The sequence below is a fragment of the Populus trichocarpa genome, chromosome 7 (genome assembly GCF_000002775.5).
Source record: "Populus trichocarpa isolate Nisqually-1 chromosome 7, P.trichocarpa_v4.1, whole genome shotgun sequence".
Lineage (NCBI taxonomy): Eukaryota > Viridiplantae > Streptophyta > Magnoliopsida > Malpighiales > Salicaceae > Populus > Populus trichocarpa.
This window is the reverse complement of record NC_037291.2, coordinates 10,188,525-10,214,172: the sequence shown is the minus strand read 5'-3', so window position 1 is coordinate 10,214,172 and position 25,648 is coordinate 10,188,525. Positions and strand designations below refer to the sequence as shown.

Genomic DNA, 25,648 nt, shown 5'->3' with positions numbered 1-25,648 from the left:
AGTATTATAATTCAATATAAAATAAAAGATAATATATATGTGTGTGTTTGTGTGTGTGTGTGTAAAATATTTTTTTTAATTCAATATAATATATACATAACTCAATATCGATATAATACAAACATGTATAAATAACATTTATAATTTCTTCATTTAATATATATATATATATATATATATATATATTATCTTTTATTTTATATTAAATAATAAATAATACTTAAACAATAAATATGGAATCGAGTTTGGATAAGAAGTCAAGTTAGATTTAATAATATAGTAACTTATTTATTATTTATCATATAAGATAAATATTTCAAAAAAAAATACCTATTTGAGTTGGTTTAGTTAAATACTAGATTGGTGACTCACTTTACACCATGTGTCAGACCAATTTTTTTTCTAACATAAAAAAGTATGATTATGCAATACTACTGATTTTAAAGAACTAAAAAAAATTGAGACTCAAGTCATTGACCCAACTATGTTTAATAAAATAGGTTAAAATAATAGTAAAATTACAAAAAAATAAAAAAAAAACTCTTATACTTTGATTTGTTTCTCGTTTTCAATCTAAGATTTGAGAAATTATGATTTTCCTCTTAAACTTTAGTAATTTCATTACACTTTAGTCCAAGAGTATTTTTTACCGTGAGAAAAGAGAGAGGAAGAGGAAAAAAAAGAGAAAAAAAAGGTCTTTGAGGTTAAAATTAGAATAAAGTTATAGATGTCATATGCAATACATGAAAATACATTAGATCCCTAACTATTTTTTCGATTGTATAACTTTATTTTTTTTTTAACTGTGCTAAAAAAACTCCATTTCTTAGAGTCTTAATTTATTTATAATAAATAAAATAGTATAGGTTTTATTGGAAATAATGAAGTAGATTTCAGAAGAGGGCAGGCAAGAACATGATCAATGCTCATGTTTGTATATTATCTTTTATTTTATAGCTTCCCACCCAACCCAAATTCATTACGGTACTCAAATTTGAAATTTAATATAGAATTCAGTCTCCAAAAGCAAGAAGAACATACACTGATGAATAATAATAAAAAAAAGGCAATAAATCTCCATGAAAATCTTCAATCAAGATGGGTAGCAAGTAAAAACATGGAGCGTTGAAGTAGCAAGTGAGGAGTAGTTGCCATCAGCACTTGTTCATTCCACTTATTTTTATTTCATGAACAGCAACTCAAAGTGTTTGGTTGCCAAGAAAAAAGGTGCCATTATTTATTGATGGGGTTGCATTTTGACTCATGCTAACACGTACATAATGTAATAAAGAGGGGGGGACAGCACACGTGCACAAACAACTCCTACACAATCAATTATTGGGGGGGTGGGGGGTCCGTCTCTTGAAATAATGTATCCAAATTTCTTCTCTCTTTATGTGCTATATTGAAAAATCCCTCCCTCTTCACTGCGTGTTTATACGCACACTGTTCACGCATAGCCTGAGGCACTTCTTGTCTTCCAAGAGAGAAAAAAAAATACTTTTATGGAGGAAAGGTGACCCTCTGGTTTCTTAAATAAACAGTGGCATGAGGATAAGAGAGGGCGGGAGCTCCGAGGGAAGGCGTTCATTGGATAATGAGAGGTTATATGATTAAGCTAGTGAGAGATGTTGGGTTGGAGAGGCGTGCGGGTGGGTCTCCCTCTCTTTTTGGTCTTTCCCTGCGTTGAATGGAAAGTAAAAAGAAAACGATAGAGAATAGAAAATCAATGCCACACGGGAGAGAAGATGGCTTTCAAAGAGACTGACCCTACCAGAATTATTATTATGGTATGAATGAGAGGGGAGAGAGATGGAGACGGAGAGTGAGAGAGAGAGAGAGAGAGAGACAGATACCTCCGGTGTGTAAGGGAGTGGACAGAAGGCCCATGCCAGAAGCCCCTACCAATACTGAATAAAGCCCATGCCAGCAGCCCTGCCAGAGATTCCTTTACTTTCTTCTCTTTTTCTCGGCAGACCAGCAAGAAGAGTTATGGCAGTGCAGGCATTATTATCCTGCAGTAGAAGAGATAACAGCCTCTTTTAATTCTTGACCTAGAGCTACAGGTTTGCTGCACAAAGGTTCATTCTTGTGCCAACAAAAGAGTATGAAGAAGCTAGCATAGAAAGGTTCGCCAATTCCTTCACCCTTTTGTCGTCTTGTAACTTGGAGGAAGGCTTGAAGATGAAAAACCGAGATGCTTTGTAACGTAAAATGAGATGTATTTTTTCTTGATGCCATTTTTATAGAAGGGATTGCCTGAATGCTAACTATTCCCAGTGTGTATCAATATCAGGTTCAGTTCACAGAAAGTTTTCTGTGTTTCAATTGTGAATAGGCATGCCTCCTTTGGGCCCATGACGAGAGAGAAAAAACAAGCTCATTCCAACAATTCCTTGCATTCATCAGGCTATTCGCAGGGTTCTGGGAGCATGTGGTATATGGGGGCCTTCATAAGCAGTAAATCTACAGCACAGATGCATTAAAGAGAGGCCAGAAAGGAGAGTGCGAGCTTGATTTTCACAAGGAAATAAATTACTATAGAAGATGATTGTGGACGTAACTTTGGGGAATTAGTATCCCACTCAACAGCATCCTTTACGTGAATTAATTCAAGAACAAGAAAACAATCTGTGATGAAAAAATTTAGTAAAGTACTATGACCTCCCAAGTGTAAAGTGTTCCTGAAATCAGCTGATCTAAAATGCCGAGTGCATATTTGTCTTTTTCCTCCTTTTCTTTTCCAACCTTCAACTGAACTCTAAACCTTATCATCCACCTCGGTGGATTCTGGTAACCCATCATGTTTTTGTGATTTGTTGCCATTCATTGAAAGACTACGGCGCTCCTTCCCTCCGGGCTTAGATGAGGCGTTTCCATACCAGATCATTCCTGCTACTGCAATGATCATGCCTACAACTACATGAAGATTGAGACCCTCTTTCCCGAAGAAAATAAATCCTAAAATCAGGACAAGAATTGTCTTCATATGTCCAAGCACTTGGAATGACACGGCTGTAAACCTGCCAATGCAGATGAATTGGCTGAGGTTTGTCCCTACTGCAATGCTGCACGACACGACTATGAACAACTGCAGACAACAAAGTGCGTGTCAGATCAGTTAAAGTAACCACAACTAGCACACAGCTTCTTGGCAGCTTTAAAAATCAGGCATGCTACTGAGCTTTTGAACAGCATTGAAAGAAAACCATAACTATAATAGCTATATAGCGAGAATTTAGCAAGGTGCTTCAGTATCTACACAAGCATTTAATATCCATGGCATAGATAGTCACCCCAAATCTACAACCTAAACATATAGAAGCACATGAATAGATGTTGCTACACCATATTAGATACATTTTACCACATTAAAAGTGGAAAAAAGAAAATTCCGAAACTGAAAGTTAGTGCTGTATGTTTTCTAGAAATAAACAGGAATTTCATAACTAGAATTATCAACCTGTACAGTCCAGGTATGAGATTTTTGTGATTGTTCAAGTGTGGAGACAGAGAACTTCTCCATGCAGTTTCTAATATCTGACCAATTATTGGCAGGGATTACAAGACATTAATTTTCTTTTGGGTGCTTAAAGGCACTTCACCAGATTGAGTACACCCTACAAGTATTATTATTATTGTATCATTCTTGTTATTTATTTTGCTAAAACACCAAGATTTCCCCTTAGGCTCAATTATTCAACTGAGCCCAATGTTTGTTTTTAGTCAGTCTAAATCATCCTCAGCTTAATCAGTCATAACACATGTCCACTCATGTAATCAAGTACTCATCTGGTGTATAAGCTAGATGCTTACACTTTCCTTTTGGGGCAACGACGTATAAGCATATTTGCAGCCACTGTTTAATGGCATACAAAAGGATGTTAACACCCTAGCCAGCTAAACTCTCTTTGTTGCCTAAGCATCAAACAAGTTGCTATTTTCTTGCTCTTGTAGTGATCAAGCATTGGCTTGAACCCTCTGTACGTCCTCTGATGAGCTAATGGGAGAATTATGCTAGCTCAAAGTAGTCAACTTCAGTGCAAAGTAACTATCCCTCAAATAACAATCCAAAACCAGATAACAGAAAGACAACTTACAGTGGATATGAAAGTGTAGGCATAAGCATCAACTCTATTGTTTGTCAACCAATAGTCCAAAAAGGGCCCTACTACCAGCAGAGATGCAGCTTGTGCTGGAGCAGTGTGCCCCAATAAGTTGAAAGATCCTAGAGAATACCTCCGTTGAAGATAATGTACATACTGTACAATGTGAAAACCCAACAGCGTTATAAATAAAGTATCCAAACAAATATTAGAAACGGACAGAAACTAAGATTTGGAAGAATCAAAACCACAATTAACATGCCCCAACTGCACCCATATGGGCATAAAATGGTGCAGGTCAAAACAATTTTCTAATTAAACCATTGACTAATTTTTCTAATGAATGCAATTAAGCATATCTGCATAAATATGAAAAGAAAAGGTGCATATGGGAGGGGGGGAAACTAAATATGCAAAGAACCTGTACTTGTCCCATCCTAGAACTTATCGAAATTTAATTAGCACCCAAAAACGATCCCAGCTTTTAATGCCAATCATATGTAATAACGTCGTGTCCAAATAGAGTTACTTACATACTGTTGCAAGGCAGTGCTCCAAACTGCTATTACAGCAGCTACAAATCCCTTGGCATTAACACTCACATCTGTAACAGTACATACTGCCACACCAAGAAGAACTACTAGTATACTAAGCTTTGTGTCCCTTGAATACCGCACGCTGTCCAAGACAACTTCCAGAAAACAAGATACTGGGATCATACTCAGCTTCGCAATCTGACAATAAGTTTTAAAAGGAAAGTTGTGACTTCTAAAATTGACATAATAAAGAGCAAACAGACATGTAGAAATACTCTGAAACTGACCTGATAAAATCCAACCGAGTTCCACATCAAACTCACATTCATTCCAACAATAGAACAGTTTGCAAACAAAACAAACTTCAGAAGATCAGGCAGTGGTAGATGGGAAGGCTGGATATAACCCAGCCACCTAAGGACAACAGTTAACAATGTTGTTGTGGCAAAATGCAGACCCGTTAATGTTGTAGCTGCAAGAAAGCATTAGATTTAAAAAATCAGGCACGGCAAAAAAAAAATCAGAATGCCCAGGACTCCTTTATCAGCTAATAGGAGGCATTATCCTCACTCCTTGGTGAAATTGATAATCGAGTTCTTCATATTACATACAAAATGGATCGCAGTTAATTTTCCAGTTTTACAACTTGAACCACATGAATAAACAATAATAGATCAATTTAATTCTTATGATATTACTTGACAAACATGTATGCATCAGGTGATTGCATAATATCACGCTGTTAATTAACTTAGTTATAATTATTGTTTTTTTTATAAACAACTTAATTATTGTTTTTAGAAGTCCCAAGCTGTATTATGCACTCTCCTTGAAACTAGTGTTATGTATGGGCAATTCCATGTGCATATGTATCAATAGAAGGAATTGTAGCAAGAACGTACAATGTGAGCAAAATGATAGCTTGATTGGACCCCATTTTCATGCTTCAGGAAGTCGGTGATTATGAGCATTGTGTGGAAAAAAGTGCGATTAAATATTTATCCCAGATTTGGTCCACAAAATTGTATTACATTTTACAATACAACTAAGTGGGTAGGTAATAATGCGCAGGCATCCAGCATAAAAAAGTAATGCAGATATGTAATAGTAGGCCAATGGAAATGATATAGTGATGTCTGGATTCATATCCCTGCCCAATTTATACATGCACGTATTCATTTTACATTTCTTAGTACTACACAAGAATATAATATCCAAAACACATTCTAATGAAAAGAATGGACAAGATCAAAACCAGCAAGCCTTGTCCTAAGCGCTTGGCTTAAATTACAAAATACATAATCAGTTTGGTTATGCAAAAATCAGACACTGATAAGATTTGTTTGAGTAGATTGTCATTAGGAGCATACCAAAACTATAACCGTAGGTAGCCATCAAGGCTTTATTGACGAGGATGATTCCAACAGATGTGACAACATTGAACAGCCATGAAGCTGCATCACCAGCTGCCTTCCTGTCAGCCTTTGTTGAAGACATTTTCTTGTACGACTTCCAATTATCAGCAGAAACTTCACTGGTCACTCTTCATGAGAGCAAATACAATACTTGAAGGTTAAAAGTTAAGTGTAATATCTGTACTCAAGAAAAATACATGAATAAGATTAATTGGTTATGTCATGAATTACATAACAGCATAGAAAATTACAAGAATACCATAGCATGACAAATTGACATGTCAATTTAACAATGAAGAAAGCTGGTAGTTTGAACCAAAAACACAAACTATAGATGATAAAAATGTAAGATGGATGCAAGAGCACCACACCTACCCAAAACAATGGCACGAATCGAATTGGTCATTCAATTAAGGCTAAAGCATAAAGAGCCTCCATGAACTATCAACATTTTGATTGATACCCCCTATAGTATTCTTCCCTGATTTAATTCATGAACTATGACGTATTTGGATTGGGACCCCTCTGTAGTTCTCAATCAAACAAGGTGATCTCTTTACATATTAGCCTTAAATCAATTCAAAGGAACCACTGAGGTGTGCATAAACAAGACCTCTACCACTACTACGACGTGATGCTCATTCTAACAGCTAATCTATCACAACGATCATTGAAGCTTACAGTATACATCCTGTAAAACGTAACGTAATGTCGCGCTAAATTTCATCATGATCTACCTTAAAACTATCATACCATGTTAGATTTCATGTGAACTAAAGTGCTCTGAGCTTTGGGATTGAACAGTGATCTTTTTATTATTCTTCAAATTTACTCTTGAATCAAGCAGAGTATTGAAGAGAACCCAACAACGTTTTTAGCTTTAAATTTTTTTTTTTTTTAAAAAATCAAAGTAATCATATCCCGGAAACTTAAACAATCCCAATTTCAATTTCAGTAAATAAAATCCAAATGGAAGCAAAAAAATCCATAAAATTGAAGCAGATCCATCCAAATTCAATCACAGACAGGAAAAAAAAGAACTAAGAATTACTAAAACTGGAAATAAATTCAGGTCAAACGAATCCCATCTTGCCAATAATTACAAGGACTAAAATGAAGTAACTGGGTTGTACCTGGAAAAGAAAGAGACTTTTCCGGGAAGCAACTGTGAGTTTTCCCGGGAAACAAACGGAAAAACGAAAGTAAATGGGCTGTACCTGGAAAAGAAAGAGACTTCTCCGGGAAGCAATTGTGAGTTTTCCCGGGAAGCAAACGGAAAAACGAAAAATTCAGCTGGAGAATTCAGAGAGAGAAAGAGAGAGAGAGAGAGAGAGAGGGGATGGTAGTAACAAAAATGGGCTTCGGGGCTTTGAGGGAAATCATTAATATTTAAATAAAGAAAGAAAGAAAAAGAAATTGCAGAGAGAGGATGTTTAGGAAGGGAAATAAAATCAGTGGTTTAATGTTTTAAAAAATAATCAATTGATTTCTTTTATTTTCAAAAAAAAAAGGAACTAATTTTGTTTTCTTGATTTAATTTTGATTTCTCCTATTGAGATAAAAGTAGAAAGGTAAGAAAAGTTCAAAATAGAAACATTGTTTTTAATCTCATTTCGTAAATCAATGCGCCGCCATTTATTCTAATTATGATTTGATTGAATATCCAGTAATTTTCTATAGCATAATGAGCAACGAGTCACGGAGATAGATTTTGTATTCGGAAAACTATTATGCGAATTTTATAGTTTATTTTATTTTAAAATTTTGTTTTTATTTTAAAAAAATATTCTAAATCTTATAAATTCATAACACTTTATACTATAATAAAATCAACAAAAAAATATTAAATTATTTACAGATTTACTATTATACTCAATTGAATAACTAAAAAGTTTTTATTGCTTTAAAATAAAAAAAATTGTCTCTCAAACAAATTTAATTTTTAAAAAATATATTAAAATAATTTTTTTTATTTTTTAAAATTTATTTTTAATATCAGTACATCAAAATAATAAAAAAATATAAAAAAATCATTTTAAAACTAAAAAATTTAAAAAATTATAAAATAGTAATTCTATCATAATAGCAAACAGGCCATTAGAAAAGACAGGAGAAATAAATTAGATTTTGATTGATTAAATGTTTTGTTTTTTCAATAATTTTTTTTAGTTATATTATATATGAGGATAGATTTGTCTTTTAATCTAAATATAAAAAATTGAGCTCATCTACAATGAAATCATAATTTTTTAAACAATAAAAAAAAATATAAAATGAAATAAATTATAGGATGTTCGAGTGATTTTTACTTTTATATTTAATAAGTGTTGTCCATAAGTGCCATTTTCTTTCTTTATTCTCATTAAATCAAAGATAAAGGGCTATTCAAAAACAAAATAATACTTTTTTTATTTTTAGAAAATTAGAATCAGAAAAAGAAAAGCTGGAACTTCCTATTCAAATTCAATATTTCTCCATTCAAAAAACTAGAAACCAATTATAAGGGGTTATTGAGAAACAGTAATTGGTGTTATGAATTTAACTTTTATTATAGACATAATATAAATATCTTTTTCTAAGTTAACAATATAAATTTTTCATGATAATTTTTAATTTGAATGAAATAAAATTAATATTATATAATTAGATTATTACAAATGCAAAATATTAAGATGAAAATTATAAAATATAGTTCTGATTTTTTTTATGAAAAATAGTTGTCATGTTGATGTATTTCTTATGTTTTCAAGAAATGAACATGTTTTTTAATTTTATATTAAAAAAGAAAAACTAGAAGAAGCTGGTTGGAATCAATTCTCCACTATAATTGAATTTAATTATAGTATTTAATTTAAATCAAATTAATAAATAAATTAAATTTATATGTTTGATAAAAATAGGATTCAATTCATTTTATTTTTTATATTACTTTCATCACCTTTATCTTATTCATTAAAAGATCTATAAAAAAATAGATGGGTAAACAAGTATTTTAGAGATGCTAGTTTTAACATTAATTTCTCTAGTGAAATTAATTTATAGTGCAAAATAGTGTGGATCCGTGTAGGTTTTAAACCTAAAATATTTTTATTTAAGAGGGTGTTTTATAAAAATAAGAAATCATATTTTAAAACTAGAGTTTTTAGGTAGAAAAAGTTTTTTGATAGAACTGATCTGATAACAAGATTTTGAAATGATCATGGAAATGTTGTAACAAATTTGATTTCGATTATTTTTATTTAAATTTTAGTTGGCAAAAAATAATTATTTGTGCCCTAAAATATTACTTTTATAATAAACTCACACCCAGATCTAGGACCCAAAGCCCAAGCACGAGCCAGCAAGTGCACGTGTGAGTTTAAGTCCAAAGTCCACTTTACTTGGAACCTCTCCCCTCTAAAAGCTTAGGTGCTTTTTAAGCCTAATTTTAATTTTTTAACTTTATACTTTATAAAAAACCAATAAAGTTTTATTTCTTTTCTATGTGGGATAGAAACTTTTAAAAATATACCACCAAAAGGTTATTTAAGATCAATTTGTTGTTCACTTGTAATTTTTTTAAATCATGTTAATATGCTCCATGTTAAAAAGTATATGTTGGAGATTAAATTCCAACAAAGTTTTAACTAAAAAAATGAGTTAACTTCACTTTTAATTTGATATTAAAAGTGTCTATTAATCAAGTTCTTTTAAACAAATTTTCAACACTACTAAACGATCATGACTTTGAATCTCATCATCCTCATTTTCTCTTATAATTAAAATTAATTAATAACACAAGATAATATGAACTTATGTAAGTTTCAAGTTTAAAAGGTTTTTATTTGAGGAGGTGTTTTAAAAAATATAATAAATTATATCTTGGAACCTCATCTAAAAGCTATAGTTTTTGGATTAAGAAGATTCTTTGATTAAATAAATCTAATAATAAGATTATCAAATAAATAATCATGAAAATGTTGTAACAAATTTGATTTTGATTATTTTTATTTAATTCTTTATTTAGTCGACGAGTAATTTTGTCATTAAATCTTATTATCACACGCCTGATAACAATTTTGAAATAATTCAATTTTTTTTAACAAAGATCCAGCGTAAATGCAAAGTTTTAGCATGTTAAAACAAAGGAATGTACAGTAAAAAATATTATGTGAATTGTAGGATGTGCAAAGTTTTTTTTTTTTTTAAAAAAAAAACAAATGCTTAATGTAACTTAGTTCATGTTAAAGAATGATATAAATTATATATTGATAATCAAGTGGTTAGAGTTCGAATCTCACCATCCTCATTTATTTGATAAAAATCAAATACAAGGTAATGTAAAGCATGTACAAGTTTCAAATATAAAAGACTTTCACTTGAAAAGATGTATTAGAGAATAATATAAATTATATATTAGAACCTTGCATAATAGCTTAAGCTTTTGGATTGAATTGGTTATTTGACATGGTATCAGAGTCTTGATGACCAAGTGATCATGAGTTCAAACTTTACCATCCTCATTTATTTTAAAAAAATCAAGCACAAGGTAGTGTGAACCTGTGCAAGTTTCAAACTCAAATGACTTTTATTTAAGATAATATATTAGAGAATAATATAAATCATATATTGGGACCTCACCTAATAGCTTAAACTTTTGGGTTGAATTAGTTCCTTGACAAGATATTAGAGCCTTGACGACCTAGTGATCACGACGACCTAGTGATCACGAATTCGAATCACACAATCCTCATTTATTTAATAAAAATTAAGCACAAGATAGTGTAAACTTATATAAGTTTCAAATTTAAAAAGCTTTTACTTAAAAAGATATGTTAAAAAATAATATAAATTATATCTTGAAAACTCATCTATCAATTTAAATTTTTAGATTGAAATGTCAAGCTAAATTATGTTAAGGTAACTTTTTCATCATAAAAAGTAGAAATAATATGTTTTTCTTTCTTTTCTTTTTCCCATGAGAGCCCGCCCATCCTACCCTTCAATATATTACCTCATTAGATTTTAATACCCTTTTAATTGCAATGAATTTTTAAGATTTACATTTTACTTATCTACGATGATAATTAGACTTCACTAGTTAAGTGATCCGTACTACACCGCGAACCTACCTTTTATTTTCATAAAAAATTTGGGTCTTGACGATGCCAGGACCAAAGGCTAGTTTGGGACCTGCATATTGCAGAACCCAAGGCTATCTAGGTTAATTTTGGGTCTTGCAGCCTGCAGGACCCAAAGCTAGTTGGGTCCTACCGCGACCAGGACCCAAGGTTATCTGGGTCTTGTACCCGGCAGGACCAAAGGCTATTTTGGGTCCTGCACCTCACACGACTCGAGGGTATTTGGGTCCTGTCGTGACCAAGACCCCAGCCTATTTGGGTCCTGCACCGGGCTGGGCCCCAGGCTATTGTGGGTCTTACAGCCTGCAAGACCCGAGGGTATTTGGGTCCTGCCACGGCCAGGACCTAAGGTTATTTGGGTTTTGTACCCGACAGGACCCAAGACTATTTTGGGTCCTGCAACTTGCATGAATCGAAGGGTATTTGGGTCCTGCCGCGACCAGGACCCCAAGGTATTTGAGTCTTGCACCCGGCCGGACCCCAGGCTATTTTAGGTCTTGCAGCCTGCAGGACCCCCGGGTATTTGGGTCCTGCACCCAGTCGGACCCTAGACTATTTGGGGTCCTACAATCTGCATGACCCAAGGCTATTGGGGTCCTGCCGCGACCAAAACCTCAAGCTATTTGGGTCCTGCATCTGGCCGAACCCAAGGCTATTTTGGGTCATGCAGCCTGCAGGGCCCAAGCTATTTAGATCTTGCATTTGGGCGGACCTAGGGCTATTTTGGATGCTGCAGCCTGCAGGACCGGAGGCTATTTTGGTCCTTACGTGGCCAGGACCCAAGGTTATTTGGGTCTTGCACAATGCTGGACCCAACATAGTTATTTATAATATTAATAATAATATTTAACTTGTGCCCAAATTCTTATATTTTTTTAATCATTTAAAAAAATATATAGTTTTTCTTCGATAGTAATAATAATTTTTTTTCAATTTATTAATGATGATGATGATGATAATTTGTAATTCTACCCTTCAAACCAAATTTATTACTGTTTTTTTAAAATAATAATATTTATAACACAAATAATTATATTTAGAAACCCAACAATATTTCTAACACAAATAATAATATTTTTGAGATGAATATTTAGAATTATAATAAAAATAATAATATTTATCATACAAATAATTATATTTAGAAACCCAACAATATTTCTAATACAAATAATAATATTTTTGAGATAAATATTTAGAATTATAATAAAAATAATAATATGTATAACACAAATAATAATATTTTGTATATTAAAACTTTGAATTATTATAAAAATAATAATATTATAACACAAATAATAATAATATCTTTGACATGAATATGTTGAATTATAAGAAAAATAATAATATTTATAACACAAATAATTAAATTAAGAAACCCAAGATTATTGATAACACAAATTATAATATTTTTATATTAATAACTAGAATTATAATAAAAATAGTAATATTTATAATACAACTCAAGACCCAAGAATATTGGGTTCTGACGCAGGCGTCCAAGGTCGGGCAAGCCAAACGTCAGGTGGCTGCAGCTTGGAGCGTGGCCTGCCCAACGCCCAGGCTTGACAGCCAAACGTCAGGTGTCCGCAACCCTAGTGGGCGTGCCTCCAGCCTGGAGCTTAGGGCCTGCAGGCTGCCTCACTGGTCTGTGGACCCCCGCACCAGGGGCTGCAGCAAGGCGCGCGAGTTTGCCCCCAACGACCAAGGCTGGGCAGACCAAGCGCCGGGTGTCTGCAACCCCAATGGGCGTGCCTCCAGCCTGACACTTGGATCCTGCAGGTTGTAGCTTCACAATGTCTCCACCAAACAGTGTAGTCTACAATAAAAATACTCGCAGCCTATAATACCCACGCTATAATGTAAAACAATATAATTCATAGTAAAAATATTTATAGTGTATAATAATCGGCATTACAGTAAAACACTGATAAATTTTAGTTGGAGTTAATCTAGAAGATTTGTTATTCTATTTGAATTCTGAAAAATCATCATTATTCATGACTAGAAAACTGAGAAATTCTATGGAATATTTTGTCAACATTCAAAGACACGTGATCATCAGAAAAATATATGTATTCCTACACGAAAAAGTAACAGGAAATGGCAATCACCATTCCACCATTGTAACTATTATGATCACAAATTCCATGCTGAAAAATAATACCACCGTGTTAATACTGGCAAAATTGCTATCAAAACTGTGGCATTGCATCAAAGCATTTATATTGTCATGCAGCAAGTCCAAAAAACTCTCTTGTTTGATCATCAGGTAATCATGCTAGGGATATTTAGGATAATAATAAAGATTGTTTTTTAAAATTTATTTTTAATATCAGCATACTAAAACAATCTAAAATACAATTATAAAAAAAACAAATTTAAAATTTAACAAAACAGTAATGCATCGTTGCGATAAATAAACACTAAATAAGTGAAGTAACAACAAAATCTACGAGTAAGTGGCTGGTGGAAAAAAAATGGCATCAAGCATGCCAATCAACCATGTGAAACACTCTCAGCCTTATTATTATTTTATTTTAATTTTCTAATGATTCTATACTTCCCATAATTAAATTTATTTTTTCCAAAGGAAGGTAACAAATTAACATCTCCAGAAGAAGAAGTAATAAACATGTCATTAAAATAACTTTAATGGGAGCGTTGTCGTTTTCGTTGTAAACCTAATAAAATTAGGTAGAAGGTAGGGTGGCTCTAGTCTCGTGGCTAATGCCGCCATCCTTTCCTTTCCATGATGCAAATATCACTCACCCATTTACACACAACTTCTCCGTTTTCTTTGAAAAGTAAAGAGGGAGAAGACATGTCAAAGCTCGCCAGTGCTGGTCTTCGTCCTAGTGTGTGTTAGAGTGAGTTTGTTTTTGTGGTTATTTCTATGTTTACAGTCAATTATAAAATATATATGTAATGAGAAATACATGTTTGGTAATATATTTACAGCTGTTTATTGTTTGTGAATTCCAGTTAATTTTTTGTTGAAAATATTGGTAATATATAAACAGTTGTTTACTGTTTGTGGATCCCGGTTAATTTTTTTGTTGAAAACGCAAGTGAAGTAAAAGCTACTTCAAGCTGCTTCTCAATCAGCTAACAATTCCTTCATTTATGATAATGCATGGTAGTAGTTTATTAACGTGTTTGAGAGTGTGGTTGCAGTTGTTTTTTAAAATATTTTTCATTTAGAAATGTATCAAAATAATATATTTTTATTTTTCAAAAATTATTTTTGACATCAGCGTATTAAAATAATCTAGAAACACCAAAAACATATTAATTTAAAGTAAAGAAAAAAAATAAAAAAAATTAATTTTTTCAAAATCACTTTTGAAACGTAAAAACAAAGAAGACCTATATCATGTTTAGGTTTAGGTTAAGTATCCTCTTTTAATTCTGTTTATTTTTTTGTTTTAAAATTTTTTGACAAAATTAATTTTTTTATTTTTTCTTGACTTTAAATTAAATTTTTGGTATTTTTATTTGGTTTTGATGTGAAAATATCAAAAATAAATTATTTCAATATATTTCTAAACAAAAAGTACTTTAAAAAATAACTATTACTATAATACTAAACAAGTTCTTTTTTATTATTATTAAAGTGGGCGTCAGGGTAGTTGGCGCGCACCTCAACTAATTCCACGGACCCTGAAGTTAATGACCATGTAAGCCTCCAGCGACCCTGATGTTTGTGAAACTCGAACTGGTAACCTCTAGAAAGAAAATCTAGAGTCTGACCAGTTGAGCTACACCTCTCATAGTTCTAATCAGCTCTTTAAAAAGATTCATGATTGTTGAGTAATCATAATCAACAATTATTAAAAAAAAAAAAAATCTTGATGAATGGGGACAACAAATCAAAGACAAATAAGTATATATATCTATCTATGAACACAAATTAAAAAAAATTAAAGATGAGAGTGGAAAAAAAAGGAGAGAGACTTTTGTATAATATACTTACCAATCATTAAATCCATTTCTTATTCTCTAAAATGAGTTATCTTTAAATCTTATTTATTTTTGTCGTTATGGTTTTATTTACTAGAATAGGATAACTCATGCCACTTGTCTATATTAGTTTTTTTTTTTATAAAAAAAAATAGTCCAAACTTCTTGAAGACGAGGATACATTTTTACTTTAACATATCAAGGCCCAGTCAACAAGATAGACCCAAGCCCAAATATGAGGCCCACACGAGTGTAACATGTAAGCTGAACCACCTTTCTTTTCATCCAACCCCACCCCCCCCCCCCCCCCCCCCCCCCCCCCCCACACACACACACACACACACCCTCACAAAAAAGAACTCATTCCCGCCAACATTTCTCTTTCTCTATACAGTTTTCAAATCTCTCTCTCTCTCTCTGTCAGCAATCAGCTTGAAAATTCAATCCAGGTACGCTATTTTTCTCAATCTCATAACTCCAAATTTCTATAAAATCTCTTTCATGAATTCTGATATTGATTAACCCTAGCTAATCATTAATTAATTTGCACTAAACTAAACCAAGCTGATTATGAGTCCGCTAAAAGCCTTTTCTATAGTTAATTATTTGGTTATGGTATTGTTTTAGTGTAAAATTGATTTTTAATTATTAAGTAGGAAAAAGTGGGTCAGCGGAGAAAGCGAGCAAATGCCCGCGAAGATAAAGCTGCAGCTTTTTCCAATTGATGAAGGAACTCGTGTGGGATTGGAAAAGGTCAAGAATATCAACCGGCGGGATGTTGCAAATATGTTTTGACCTAATTCTATTTTGTTTTGTGTATTTTTAAATGCCGACCCTTTTTTTTTTATTAATCTCTGCAGGATGGCTATCATCCCTACCTGGAACTCACTCTAAGCGCTCGGAAAAAGGTGTCGTCTGTGCTAAAGCATTTAAATGACAAGTGGGGTGGTTCGGGAATTGCTTGCGGGGAGCCAGTCCTCTACCCTTATAACACATCTGAAGCTTCAACTACTAAGAAGTGGACGTTGAGTGACATTAATATCAGTGCAGGAGAGGTCTATGCAGCTATTGGGAACCCATCTATTTTCCGTCTAAGGTCTTGGGTCTGATCACCTTTTTGTTGCATTTATTAGTTTGGTTTAGTTTTCTGATTTGTTTTGTGTCTTAAGGTATGGTTGGTTCTCGGATTCTGGTACTGAATCTGTTGGAGTACCTTCAATGTCAACTACCTATGATGCCTGTTTGCAACCTCAAATCATGCAGCAAGTTTGCAGCATTGATGCAGTGAGTGCCCGTGATGAAGTGAAGTGGATGGAGGAAACCAGTGAGGAGTTCCAACCAAGCACTTCAACTGGAGCTACAAATGTGGTTTCGGCTGATAAGGTGTCTTCCAATGAATTAATTGGACCTGTGGTACTGTATATTTTTTGGGCATTTTCTCAATTGATTGCTGTTATTGTGTTCTTGTGTAATTTGCTTGATTTGAGTGTTCAGCAATCTTTTCCTGTGGCGATTATGACTTTATGAGTGCTTCCAGATTTCAGCCTTTAGAGTGTGTGTGTGTGTGTGTGTGTGTGTAACTGATAAGTCATCAAAATGATCATCGGATCTTAGTGTTTTAAGATTTGTGGAAGTTACTTGAGAAAGTTTCAAGATCGATTGCCAGAATTATTTGATTAAGGTCAACTTTGCATGTTTGATCTATATGGAGATTTGATTAGAATGTGCTTTTTAATGTTATATCTTTCTGAAATTTGCTTATTCATGTCTATCTAGGTTAACGAAGCAAAGAGGGATGTTGGCAGCATTGGGCAGCCTTCAACTCTGTGGGATGATGGTCAAACTAACATAAGCATCGGGGGCCTGCTATCTGAAGCATCATTGCAGGGAGTGTTGAATACCTTTGATCCAAAATCAAATGGGAGTAACCCAGGCTTGAAGCCTTCCCAGTTAATCTCTGATTCACTAGATGCCTTTATTGCTGCGCAAGTAAATCATTCCCAAGGACCGAGACTTCCTCAATGTTCTAGCTCATCTATTTTGGATGCTGAAGACACTTGCCATGAGTTTGCCATTAAGAAATTCTCTGCCGCAGGCAAAGATTGTCAAGCTTTGAGTGGAAGTGCATATTCTCAGACCTGCAGTCAAGATGCTGGTTCAAAGTCATCTAAACATCCAACTATGACTGCGGTTTGTTAAGTTCTCCCATACTGTAATTTACTGATGGAAATATGTCTGAGGATACTGGTTGTGTAGAGTACTTTAGCTGCATCGTTAGACCCGTGCTCACCTATTAAATTGATTGATATAAATGTTTGATGGTTCCAAGAAATTTGAAGCAGAGCTCTGCTAATAGATATTTGATAATTTGGTATTATACATCTCTTGGTTTGGAACAGCAGTTGAAGTCATTTTAGGGGTATTGATCTCATAAAAAGTTGTAGTCGAGGACCAAAATTTTCACGATTTCAGATAAACTTCAGTAAGCCATTAAATTTTGTGTCCTTGGTTTGCAGGTCAATAACCAATCTGACCTTCAACAAGGTCATGGCTATGAAGAATCTGAAACAGGGCTGTCACTTGGTTCTCGAGTTTACAATCATGAAAACAGCCTAGGGCTTTCAGGAATTAAATGGGTACTTGAATTCGTAATTGAAATGTATTCTCTTTCCTGCATATAACCTTACAAACAGCTAATTTACTTTCTTGATGCAGACTGATTCTTTGGGACCCTTCGACCTTGGCCTGTCATCTTCTAGAAAGATTATCAATGGTGACAGCTTAAGCGTTGGCAGGATTATTTCCTGACGTCTGATTGCATTGTCTTAATTGTGAAAGTTGGAGCATACTGGGCAAAGTGAAATTGAAATAAGCAAGCTAAAGCTTGGTCGTTGGATAAACAACTGTGGGATATCAATTTGAAAATATTTGAAATATGTTTTATTAGCCATGAAATCTGAAGGTCTATAAAGGTACTTGAACTTTTGGTTGTCCCATTTTTTGTTTAAAAGAGCAATGTGCACAACACGTTATAAATTCACTCCTGCATTTTGTCTCTTTTCCAATGTTCTTGGAATGTATTTTTCAAGTTTAGCTTCTGTTGATAACTAGAGAGAGAGCACTTCTGTTTTCTCCACAGTACAATCTCTTCAAACACTATGGAAAGTAACTGCATCTAGAATCCAGAATCTTGGATATGGAGCTAGACTTCTAGTGGAAAATGCTTGTCTATTGCAAACAAGGGTAAATTATTATTTATAGTGAAGTTCGAAACTCTGAATTGTCCCTGCATGCAAGAGGCTGTGATCGGACCGACACCCTTGAATCTCACCAACCCGCCAAAATAAGAAAGAGCTAAAGCTTTTCCTTGGTAACACAGAACGAGTCATTGACGATGGAGGACAAAAGTGAACCTTGTCTCTACAGTCTTCCTTAACTCCTAAGGCGGAGAAAGCAGGGTCAAACAAAGACAACAGGCATTTCCATTTAGCAAAAATCCAAACAAAATGCAGGCCAAAGGACGGCCAATTCGCATTTCTTGATTGTTCAAAAATAAATCTCTATGCTGCTCACAATCATTTCATATGTAACTCCTTTCATTACCATTACTATGTCACCTAGCAATCAACGTGCTTTTGATTCCCTGCGAAGAGTTAAGGATTCTGAAAAATGGGGTGTGTTCAGACCAAGAGTTCAACATACTCGCCTCCTCAGACACTAGAGAAGTTGAAACAAGAAAATGGGTATGTTAAGAGAGAGAATGGAGGGAGACCTACTGGTCAGAGAGAACTTGGAAAGTTGTTCAGGCAAGAATTGGACAAGAAGAGAGAGGTTGCCGTGAATGGTGCTGTCAATGGAGGAGATAAGTTGGTTGTGGGAGAAGGGTTAAAGAATGATGTTGGAAATGTGTCACAAAGATTTTCTTCGAAGAAGGCAGGGGGAGAGGAACTTGTAGATGGGTGGCCAAAATGGCTTGTTGACAACATTGCTGGAGATGTTTTGGCTGGTTTGGTTCCAAAGAGTGCTGATTCTTATGATAAGCTAGCTAAGGTTAGCGTTTGATATTTGTTACCTTTTCCTCTACTTCAGACCCACAAACATACACCAAAACAGTATTCGAAGAACTCTTTTTCGAATTTGTAAGGCGATAGAGGCTAGGGTGATTAGTGGGAAATTAATGGAGCAGATACTATGAATCATCTTATTGGAATTGTGTTTTTCATTTGCAGGTAGGCCAGGGAACTTATAGCAATGTGTATAAAGCTCGAGATAGGGACACTGGAAAGATAGTTGCTCTAAAGAAGGTTCGGTTTGACACATCAGAGCCTGAAAGTGTCAAGTTTATGGCAAGAGAAATAATGATGCTACAGAAGCTAGATCATCCAAATGTAATCAAGCTTGAAGGACTAGCCACATCAAGGATGCAATATAGTCTTTATCTTGTCTTTGATCTCATGCAGTCAGACCTAACCAGGATCATCTCTCGTCCAGGCGAAAGGCTCACTGAACCACAGGTTTGAACTTTCCCTCCTGCTTCTTCGAAAAACAACTGTCTCTGGCTGTTTGTTGGGGCCACAGTAATGAACTGACCATTCATTAATTGTATGTGGCTCAAAGAGATGTTTAATCTATTACCTCCTGGAAAATATGTAGAACCGGAATGGAAAAAGTTTCAAATATTACATTAAAATGGGAAAAATGAAAGTTATATAAACTAGTGGTCAATTAATGCTATGTGCATATATATGAGATACTAAACTTGGCGATTTGCTGTCTTTGATATAGGTCAAATGCTACATGCAGCAACTGCTTTCAGGTCTCCAGCACTGCCATGAGAGGGGTATTCTGCACAGAGACATTAAAGCTTCCAACTTGTTGATAGACAAAAATGGGATGCTGAAAATCGCAGATTTCGGGCTAGCAAATTTCTTCATACCTAAACCAAAACGACCCCTTACCAACAGAGTGGTAACACTTTGGTATAGAGCCCCAGAGCTATTATTAGGTTCCACTGATTATGGAGTAGGTATTGATCTTTGGAGTGCTGGTTGCTTATTGGCTGAGATGTTCATTGGAAGGCCAATCATGCCTGGAAGGACAGAGGTACATTGATAAGACATTATAAGACCATCAGGAAAGTGCATTGAATCAATTCCTATTCATAATTTATAGATCCCATGATCACCAAGAAGCGCACACAATCAAATGCTAGAGGAACATATTGTTTTCATTTCCATTTTCTTGAATGCAGATTTTCCTCCTTGTCTGTTTTGTGAGGCTATATATATGTAATATGCATGTGTTCAGGTTGAGCAACTTCATAGGATTTTCAAGCTCTGTGGTTCACCACCAGAGGATTATTGGAAGATAATGAGGCTACCAACAAGTTTCAGACCACCTCAGCACTACAAACCTAGTTTCCAAGAAGCCTTTAAGGATTTTCCTGAGTCTTCACTTGTCCTCTTGACCACACTTCTCGCTCTGAACCCAGCATATCGAGGCACTGCTGCTTCTGCTCTCCAAAGTCACGTACGTGAGCGATAATGGCAATGCCTACCTTAATTTGCTATTGTTATATACTGTGTTATATCTATTCTTCTTCTTTTCTTTCCTGCTGCTTTTGCAAATTTCTGGAGCTTATTTCAATGAGTAAAATTATAAGTAGTTCTTTCCCCAGCAGTTCTTCTCTTCGAGTCCAATGGCATGCGAACTTTCAGGTCTACCAGTAATTTACAAAGAGGAGGATGAGCCAAATCAAATCGATGATCGGAAAAAGTAAGTATCAATGCTGCTTAACTTATCGATTTATTTCTGCACCCAACAAACTGATGAATGTGTACTTGCTTGTACTTCCATCTTATAGGCGCAGGAATCCAAAGAAGCACTCATCTCGAGCAAGACAAGGTGGTCAAGGGAGAAAGAACTCATTTTCTCAACGTGCCAAAGAAGAAACAGAATCTTCTAAAGAGGTAACATTCTTGATTATATTTATATATAAACAGTCAACCACCTTATTTTTTTTCCATCTTTTTTTGGATTAATTTTTATTTATTTATTTAATAATTATCTTTTAATTTTACAAAATTAACTCTAGATAAACCATGAAATAGTATTTTGAATCATGAACACGCGGGGTCATGAAAGATGAAAAATACGTTAAAAAACAACAACGAAAATACAATATAGAATTAGAAAGACAACATCCATTTGATTGCATAATGTTTTTTTTTCTTTTTAATTTTTTTGTCACTTGATTTTGTTTTAATTTTTTTTTAAAATTGATTTAGGATTGAGTTTGATGTTTTATTTCAGTTAATTTTATACAGGGCTTTTGCGTTGTTAAAAATATATTTCAATATTGAGTAATGCTTAATTTGACAAAATAAAATTTAATTTTATTGATTCAAATCCATTAAAATTTTAGAGACTAGATTTCTAAGCGAAATAAATATTCAGTCTTTATTTTTCTTCTAAAAAATAATATATTTATCTTAACTTCCCAACTTAATTTTGAATTAAAGTAAACAAACTTATTATTATTTATTACCATATATAATTCGCTATTTATTTTAGTTAACACATAAAAAAATATTAACAAACGCATGCACCGTTTTAGTGCTAAGAAAAAAAAGAAAAGAAAGAAAAAAGCTTTATTTTTTGGCGCGTTGACCCGTAGTGTGAGAAATCAAACTAGTAATTCAATAAAGAAGAAGATGTGATGATCTTGTAAATAATCTATGGTATTCTGCTTTGTTTTAGGTGGCGAAAATCTCAGAGCCAAGCATGAATTATGGCCTTGAGACAGGAAACAGTGCAAGCAGCAGCACATCCTGGGGTCTAAAATCAATACTGAGGCAAGAACAAGGCCTCCCGCGGCCATCCTTCTCGCCGATTCTTGATCAGAATCAGAACAGATCGATAAGAACGGAGGCTCATCCTAATGCTACCAAGAACATCCAGAATTTCACCCTTTTACAGGCTTCTATAACAGACATCATTAACCTTAATGGAGGCAATGCAATGCCAGGTGGTTACCGCCGGTCTGTTTCTACGCTGGACGTTCGTGCTCTTGATCCAGAAAAAATATCAAAACTCTTTGGACTTGATAAAGATTAGGCCAAGCAAAATCTCACCAGTTACTATCTGTGATATTACTGCATCTTCATCTCCCCTCCTTGAAGCTGTTGCTGCGAGGAAATATTGTACAATGCGTTCATGTTTGTAAACTGTTCTTGTTTTATCTGCACTCGTCAATAAATGAGAGCAGCCTTTCTTCTTCGTTTTTTTCCGGCTAATTTCACAATCTTTCCGGCGTGATATCCTGAGCAATTATCTTTTGATTTTTTACGATATTAAATTTGATTTTTCAAAAAGAAAAAACACGATCAAATCTTGAAAGATATATATTTTTTCTAATTATCCCTTAAAACAATTGCTATTATCCAATCCAACCAGGTCTACCTAGAGTGTTTGCTTTCATGATTAGGTGTGAGGATATATATATATATATATATATATATATATATATATATATATTGAATTGGATTTCAACTTTTTCGTCTTTTTTTTTTAATTTTAATATTCTATAAATCATAGAGATGCTCTAAACAGATCCGTTAACTAACCGTGCGTCTGGCTGGCCCATTTCTTTATAAATAATGATAATAATAATCAACAGGCTGGGCCTGTACATTGTCCGGCCCACACGTCTAAACAAAGGAGAAAAAGAAAAACACGAGGAAAATTAAATAAATTGGCTTCTATAAATTTTTTTTGTTAAATAATTTTATTATGGTGATTTTATTATTTTTTATGGCTTATGAGTTTTTTTTTTTTCATGTTACTTTTTATTTTCAAGGTGAATCTAAAAAGTAATTAATAAGATATCACTAATTAACTTAACTCCTGAATACCATAAATGTTTTCTAAAATATGCACCTAATTAGGTCTAAGTATGCAGAGACTCTATTTTAATATGGGTGAGTTTTTTTCTCCCAGATACTAGCTCCTATTAACTCGAATTCAAAAGGTTATAAAATCAGCAAATCTTCTTAATCATCCAACCTATCCTTTGAGGAATTTCAAGGGTAGTTCTTATTAATTTGTTTGATTTGAAAAACAAATTCAAGACTTCATCATTTAATTAATATTTTTTTTTCATATCATGCAACCGAAGTATTCTTATTTCATTTTGTTAATTTCAAAAGTTAATGGTTTGCTTTATTTTGTTTTTTCTTTTCACAAAATTATTAGTTAGATTAAGACAACATATCTAGCTCAAACCAATTAATTAACGGTAATTTTATGAAGAATCCTTTATAAAAACCACTTTTCTAAACAATTAATTCAGGGTTTATGAAATGAGATTTGTTGATATATATATATATACACGTTGGACTAATAAAGGGTTACCTCACTAGTCAATATTACAGTTGCTGAGGTTAGAACTTGGGTTAAACAGAGCAACTCAAGCGAAGAACATGAACACAGTTCCAGCGAAGACGTGAAAGGGTTTCATGGGTGGATTCGCATGAATTGAATATGGAAGGAGAAGCATGTTTCTCCTCCTCCTTGGTTACAGTCTGAGAAATTAGAGAGTAGAGAGCATGGTTATTGCATATAAAACCCAGTAACATCGCACTCTTCTTTTGCAAAGTACTGCGAAGACTTTAGACATAATTATTAATTTACACTCTTGCATATAAAATATATATAAACAGTAGCAAGGCGGCAGAATATATAGATATAAGTTCAGTCATCAAAATAGTCATCTACAAGCTTGCTCTTGATCCACTTGAAGCTGTTTCTCAACGATGATTTGATCTTACCTTCCATGGTGTACATGTTATACTGTGCCACTCTCTTCCTCCGCTTGAGCTCCGGATTGCCTGAACTTTCTAGCTCAACATCATCCACCTTGCCTGCCGGGCCATTAAAGCTGTAAGATCCAGACCGTTCCTCGAAGCCTAGCCGGATTTCTGAGTAGGCATTTGAGTAACCGGAAAATGATTTGCTCTTCTCCATCAGATCAACGAGCACAAGAAGCAGGCCATGGCCTAACTTGTATTTTATAAGAGAAGCTAAGCTAAACTAAACTAAACTAAACCTAACCTAGTGGTAGTGGAGTTTGCATGGGCAATGACGTGTGCTTGAAGCTGATGATTATGGAGTTTGATTAAAAGATGGAGATTGCTTTTTATTATTATTATTATTATTATTAACATGTTAGCTAGCTTGGGTATACCTCAAATAATCTTATGGGCCTTGAAATTAATGACCATGTAAGCTTTCAATGACTATCATATTAGCAACTATAGGGCTCGAATTTGAGACCATAGAAAGAACAAACTATTTAATTTTAAGTTTTTATAATTGAATCATCTACTAGATGATTAGATGAAATCGTTTTGGTTTTGAATATTAGTAAATGGTGTTTGATTAGATGGGAAAATATGATATTGTGGGATTTGGTGGGAGACAATAGTGTGTGGAGAGGAGAGGAGAGGAGGGCCATATGCAATATATATGTTTAGCATAAAACTTTGAGAAAAAGAACGGTCCCTCTATGCATTACAGCATTGCCGTGCTCTACCTGTTTTGCTCTACAATGTTTTGTATGCATGACAAAACTAGAAACTAGAAACTTTATGGAAATTATAGTATCTATTACAGAAAACTATTTTTCCTTTTCTTTTCCTTTTCAAATAAAAAAATAGAAAATGTATTCATTTGTTGAGAACAAAAATATTTTTCCACTGCAAAAAAATATATCAAGACCACTACTATTTTTTTTATATAAAAAACTAAAGCCATAATTTATAATAAATATCTTGTATTCGTAATAATCTAATTATAGAATATTAATTTTATTTCATTCAAATTAAACATTAACTTAACAAAGTTCTATTATTAACTCAAAAAAAGTACATTAGATATATAATAGAAACTAAATTTATAAAAATGATTAAACATGAAATATGTAAAAAAATAATTTTAATATTTATAATGTTAAAAAGTATTTATATATAAAAAATTATATTATTCATGTTTTTTTTTTTGAACTTTTGTAAAGAAAAATCACGAAGAAACATTTAAAATATATTTTTCAAACTCGGTATAAATTTAAAAAACTAAGAATTAGGTTTTTAGTTTTCTGATGCAGAAATATTGCATTTAAATAGTGATTTTGAATTCCCTTTTTATGACCTAAGCTTTTTTTTTAAAAAAAAAAAATTAGAATATTATTATGTAGTTGAACATCACCCAACTTTCACGGCTAAACTAAAGAATGGTCCCCCCATTAATTGTTTTTTCCCCTCAATAAACGTATTAGTCAATGGCGGGATTAACCATCTCTATCGAATTGAAACTGTCATTATGCCCTCCAAGACAGCTGAAGATCAGTCCATATCCTCTCTCTTCAACTTTGGTGGCACCTTAGAAGACGACTTGATATTAGACTATTGTTTTCACATATTCTTGGGAGCGATCCAATCCAATAACACCAACAG

The 25,648-nt window shown here is 33.6% G+C and overlaps 3 protein-coding genes and 1 long non-coding RNA gene across 8 annotated transcripts; 2 read left to right on the top strand and 2 right to left on the bottom strand.

Moving 5' to 3' along the window:
- Nucleotides 1-2,517: 2,517 nt before the first annotated feature.
- Nucleotides 2,518-7,491, bottom strand: LOC7457148 (UDP-rhamnose/UDP-galactose transporter 4). 4 transcript variants are annotated; one of them, XM_002310584.4, is made up of 6 exons: nt 7,191-7,491; nt 6,013-6,185; nt 4,930-5,114; nt 4,640-4,840; nt 4,101-4,262; nt 2,518-3,091 (listed from the first exon to the last, which is right to left on the bottom strand). In XM_002310584.4, exons 2-6 carry the CDS (start codon nt 6,137-6,139, stop codon nt 2,762-2,764), a joined length of 1,005 nt encoding a protein of 334 aa, XP_002310620.1. In that variant the 5' UTR covers nt 6,140-6,185; nt 7,191-7,491; the 3' UTR covers nt 2,518-2,761. The 4 variants fall into 4 exon arrangements, with proteins under 4 accessions (XP_002310620.1, XP_024461647.1, XP_024461646.1 ...); XM_024605879.2 differs by having other exon boundaries at nt 7,275-7,434; XM_024605878.2 differs by having other exon boundaries at nt 6,013-6,235; nt 7,275-7,423.
- A 7,975-nt stretch (nt 7,492-15,466) lies between these two features.
- Nucleotides 15,467-18,177, top strand: LOC7456280 (TSL-kinase interacting protein 1). Its single transcript, XM_024605909.2, has 7 exons — nt 15,467-15,586; nt 15,794-15,890; nt 15,998-16,233; nt 16,307-16,550; nt 16,914-17,327; nt 17,654-17,773; nt 17,853-18,177. The coding sequence occupies exons 2-7, from the start codon at nt 15,825-15,827 to the stop codon at nt 17,943-17,945; spliced, it is 1,173 nt and encodes a 390-aa protein (XP_024461677.1). The 5' UTR covers nt 15,467-15,586; nt 15,794-15,824; the 3' UTR covers nt 17,946-18,177.
- Nucleotides 18,178-18,323: 146 nt separating this feature from the next.
- On the top strand, nt 18,324-22,253 carry LOC7456281 (probable serine/threonine-protein kinase At1g54610). Of its 2 annotated transcripts, none has more exons than XM_002310011.4 (7): nt 18,324-19,187; nt 19,367-19,651; nt 19,923-20,240; nt 20,445-20,666; nt 20,818-20,912; nt 21,001-21,106; nt 21,897-22,253. In XM_002310011.4, the coding sequence occupies exons 1-7, from the start codon at nt 18,807-18,809 to the stop codon at nt 22,251-22,253; spliced, it is 1,764 nt and encodes a 587-aa protein (XP_002310047.3). In that variant the 5' UTR covers nt 18,324-18,806. The 2 variants fall into 2 exon arrangements, with proteins under 2 accessions (XP_002310047.3, XP_024461676.1); XM_024605908.2 differs by having other exon boundaries at nt 20,815-20,912.
- On the bottom strand, nt 21,816-24,465 carry LOC127905571 (uncharacterized). Its single transcript, XR_008059720.1, has 2 exons — nt 23,966-24,465; nt 21,816-23,719 (listed from the first exon to the last, which is right to left on the bottom strand). It is a non-coding gene; the product is annotated as an uncharacterized LOC127905571 (long non-coding RNA).
- Between the last annotated feature and the right edge of the window lie 1,183 nt (nt 24,466-25,648).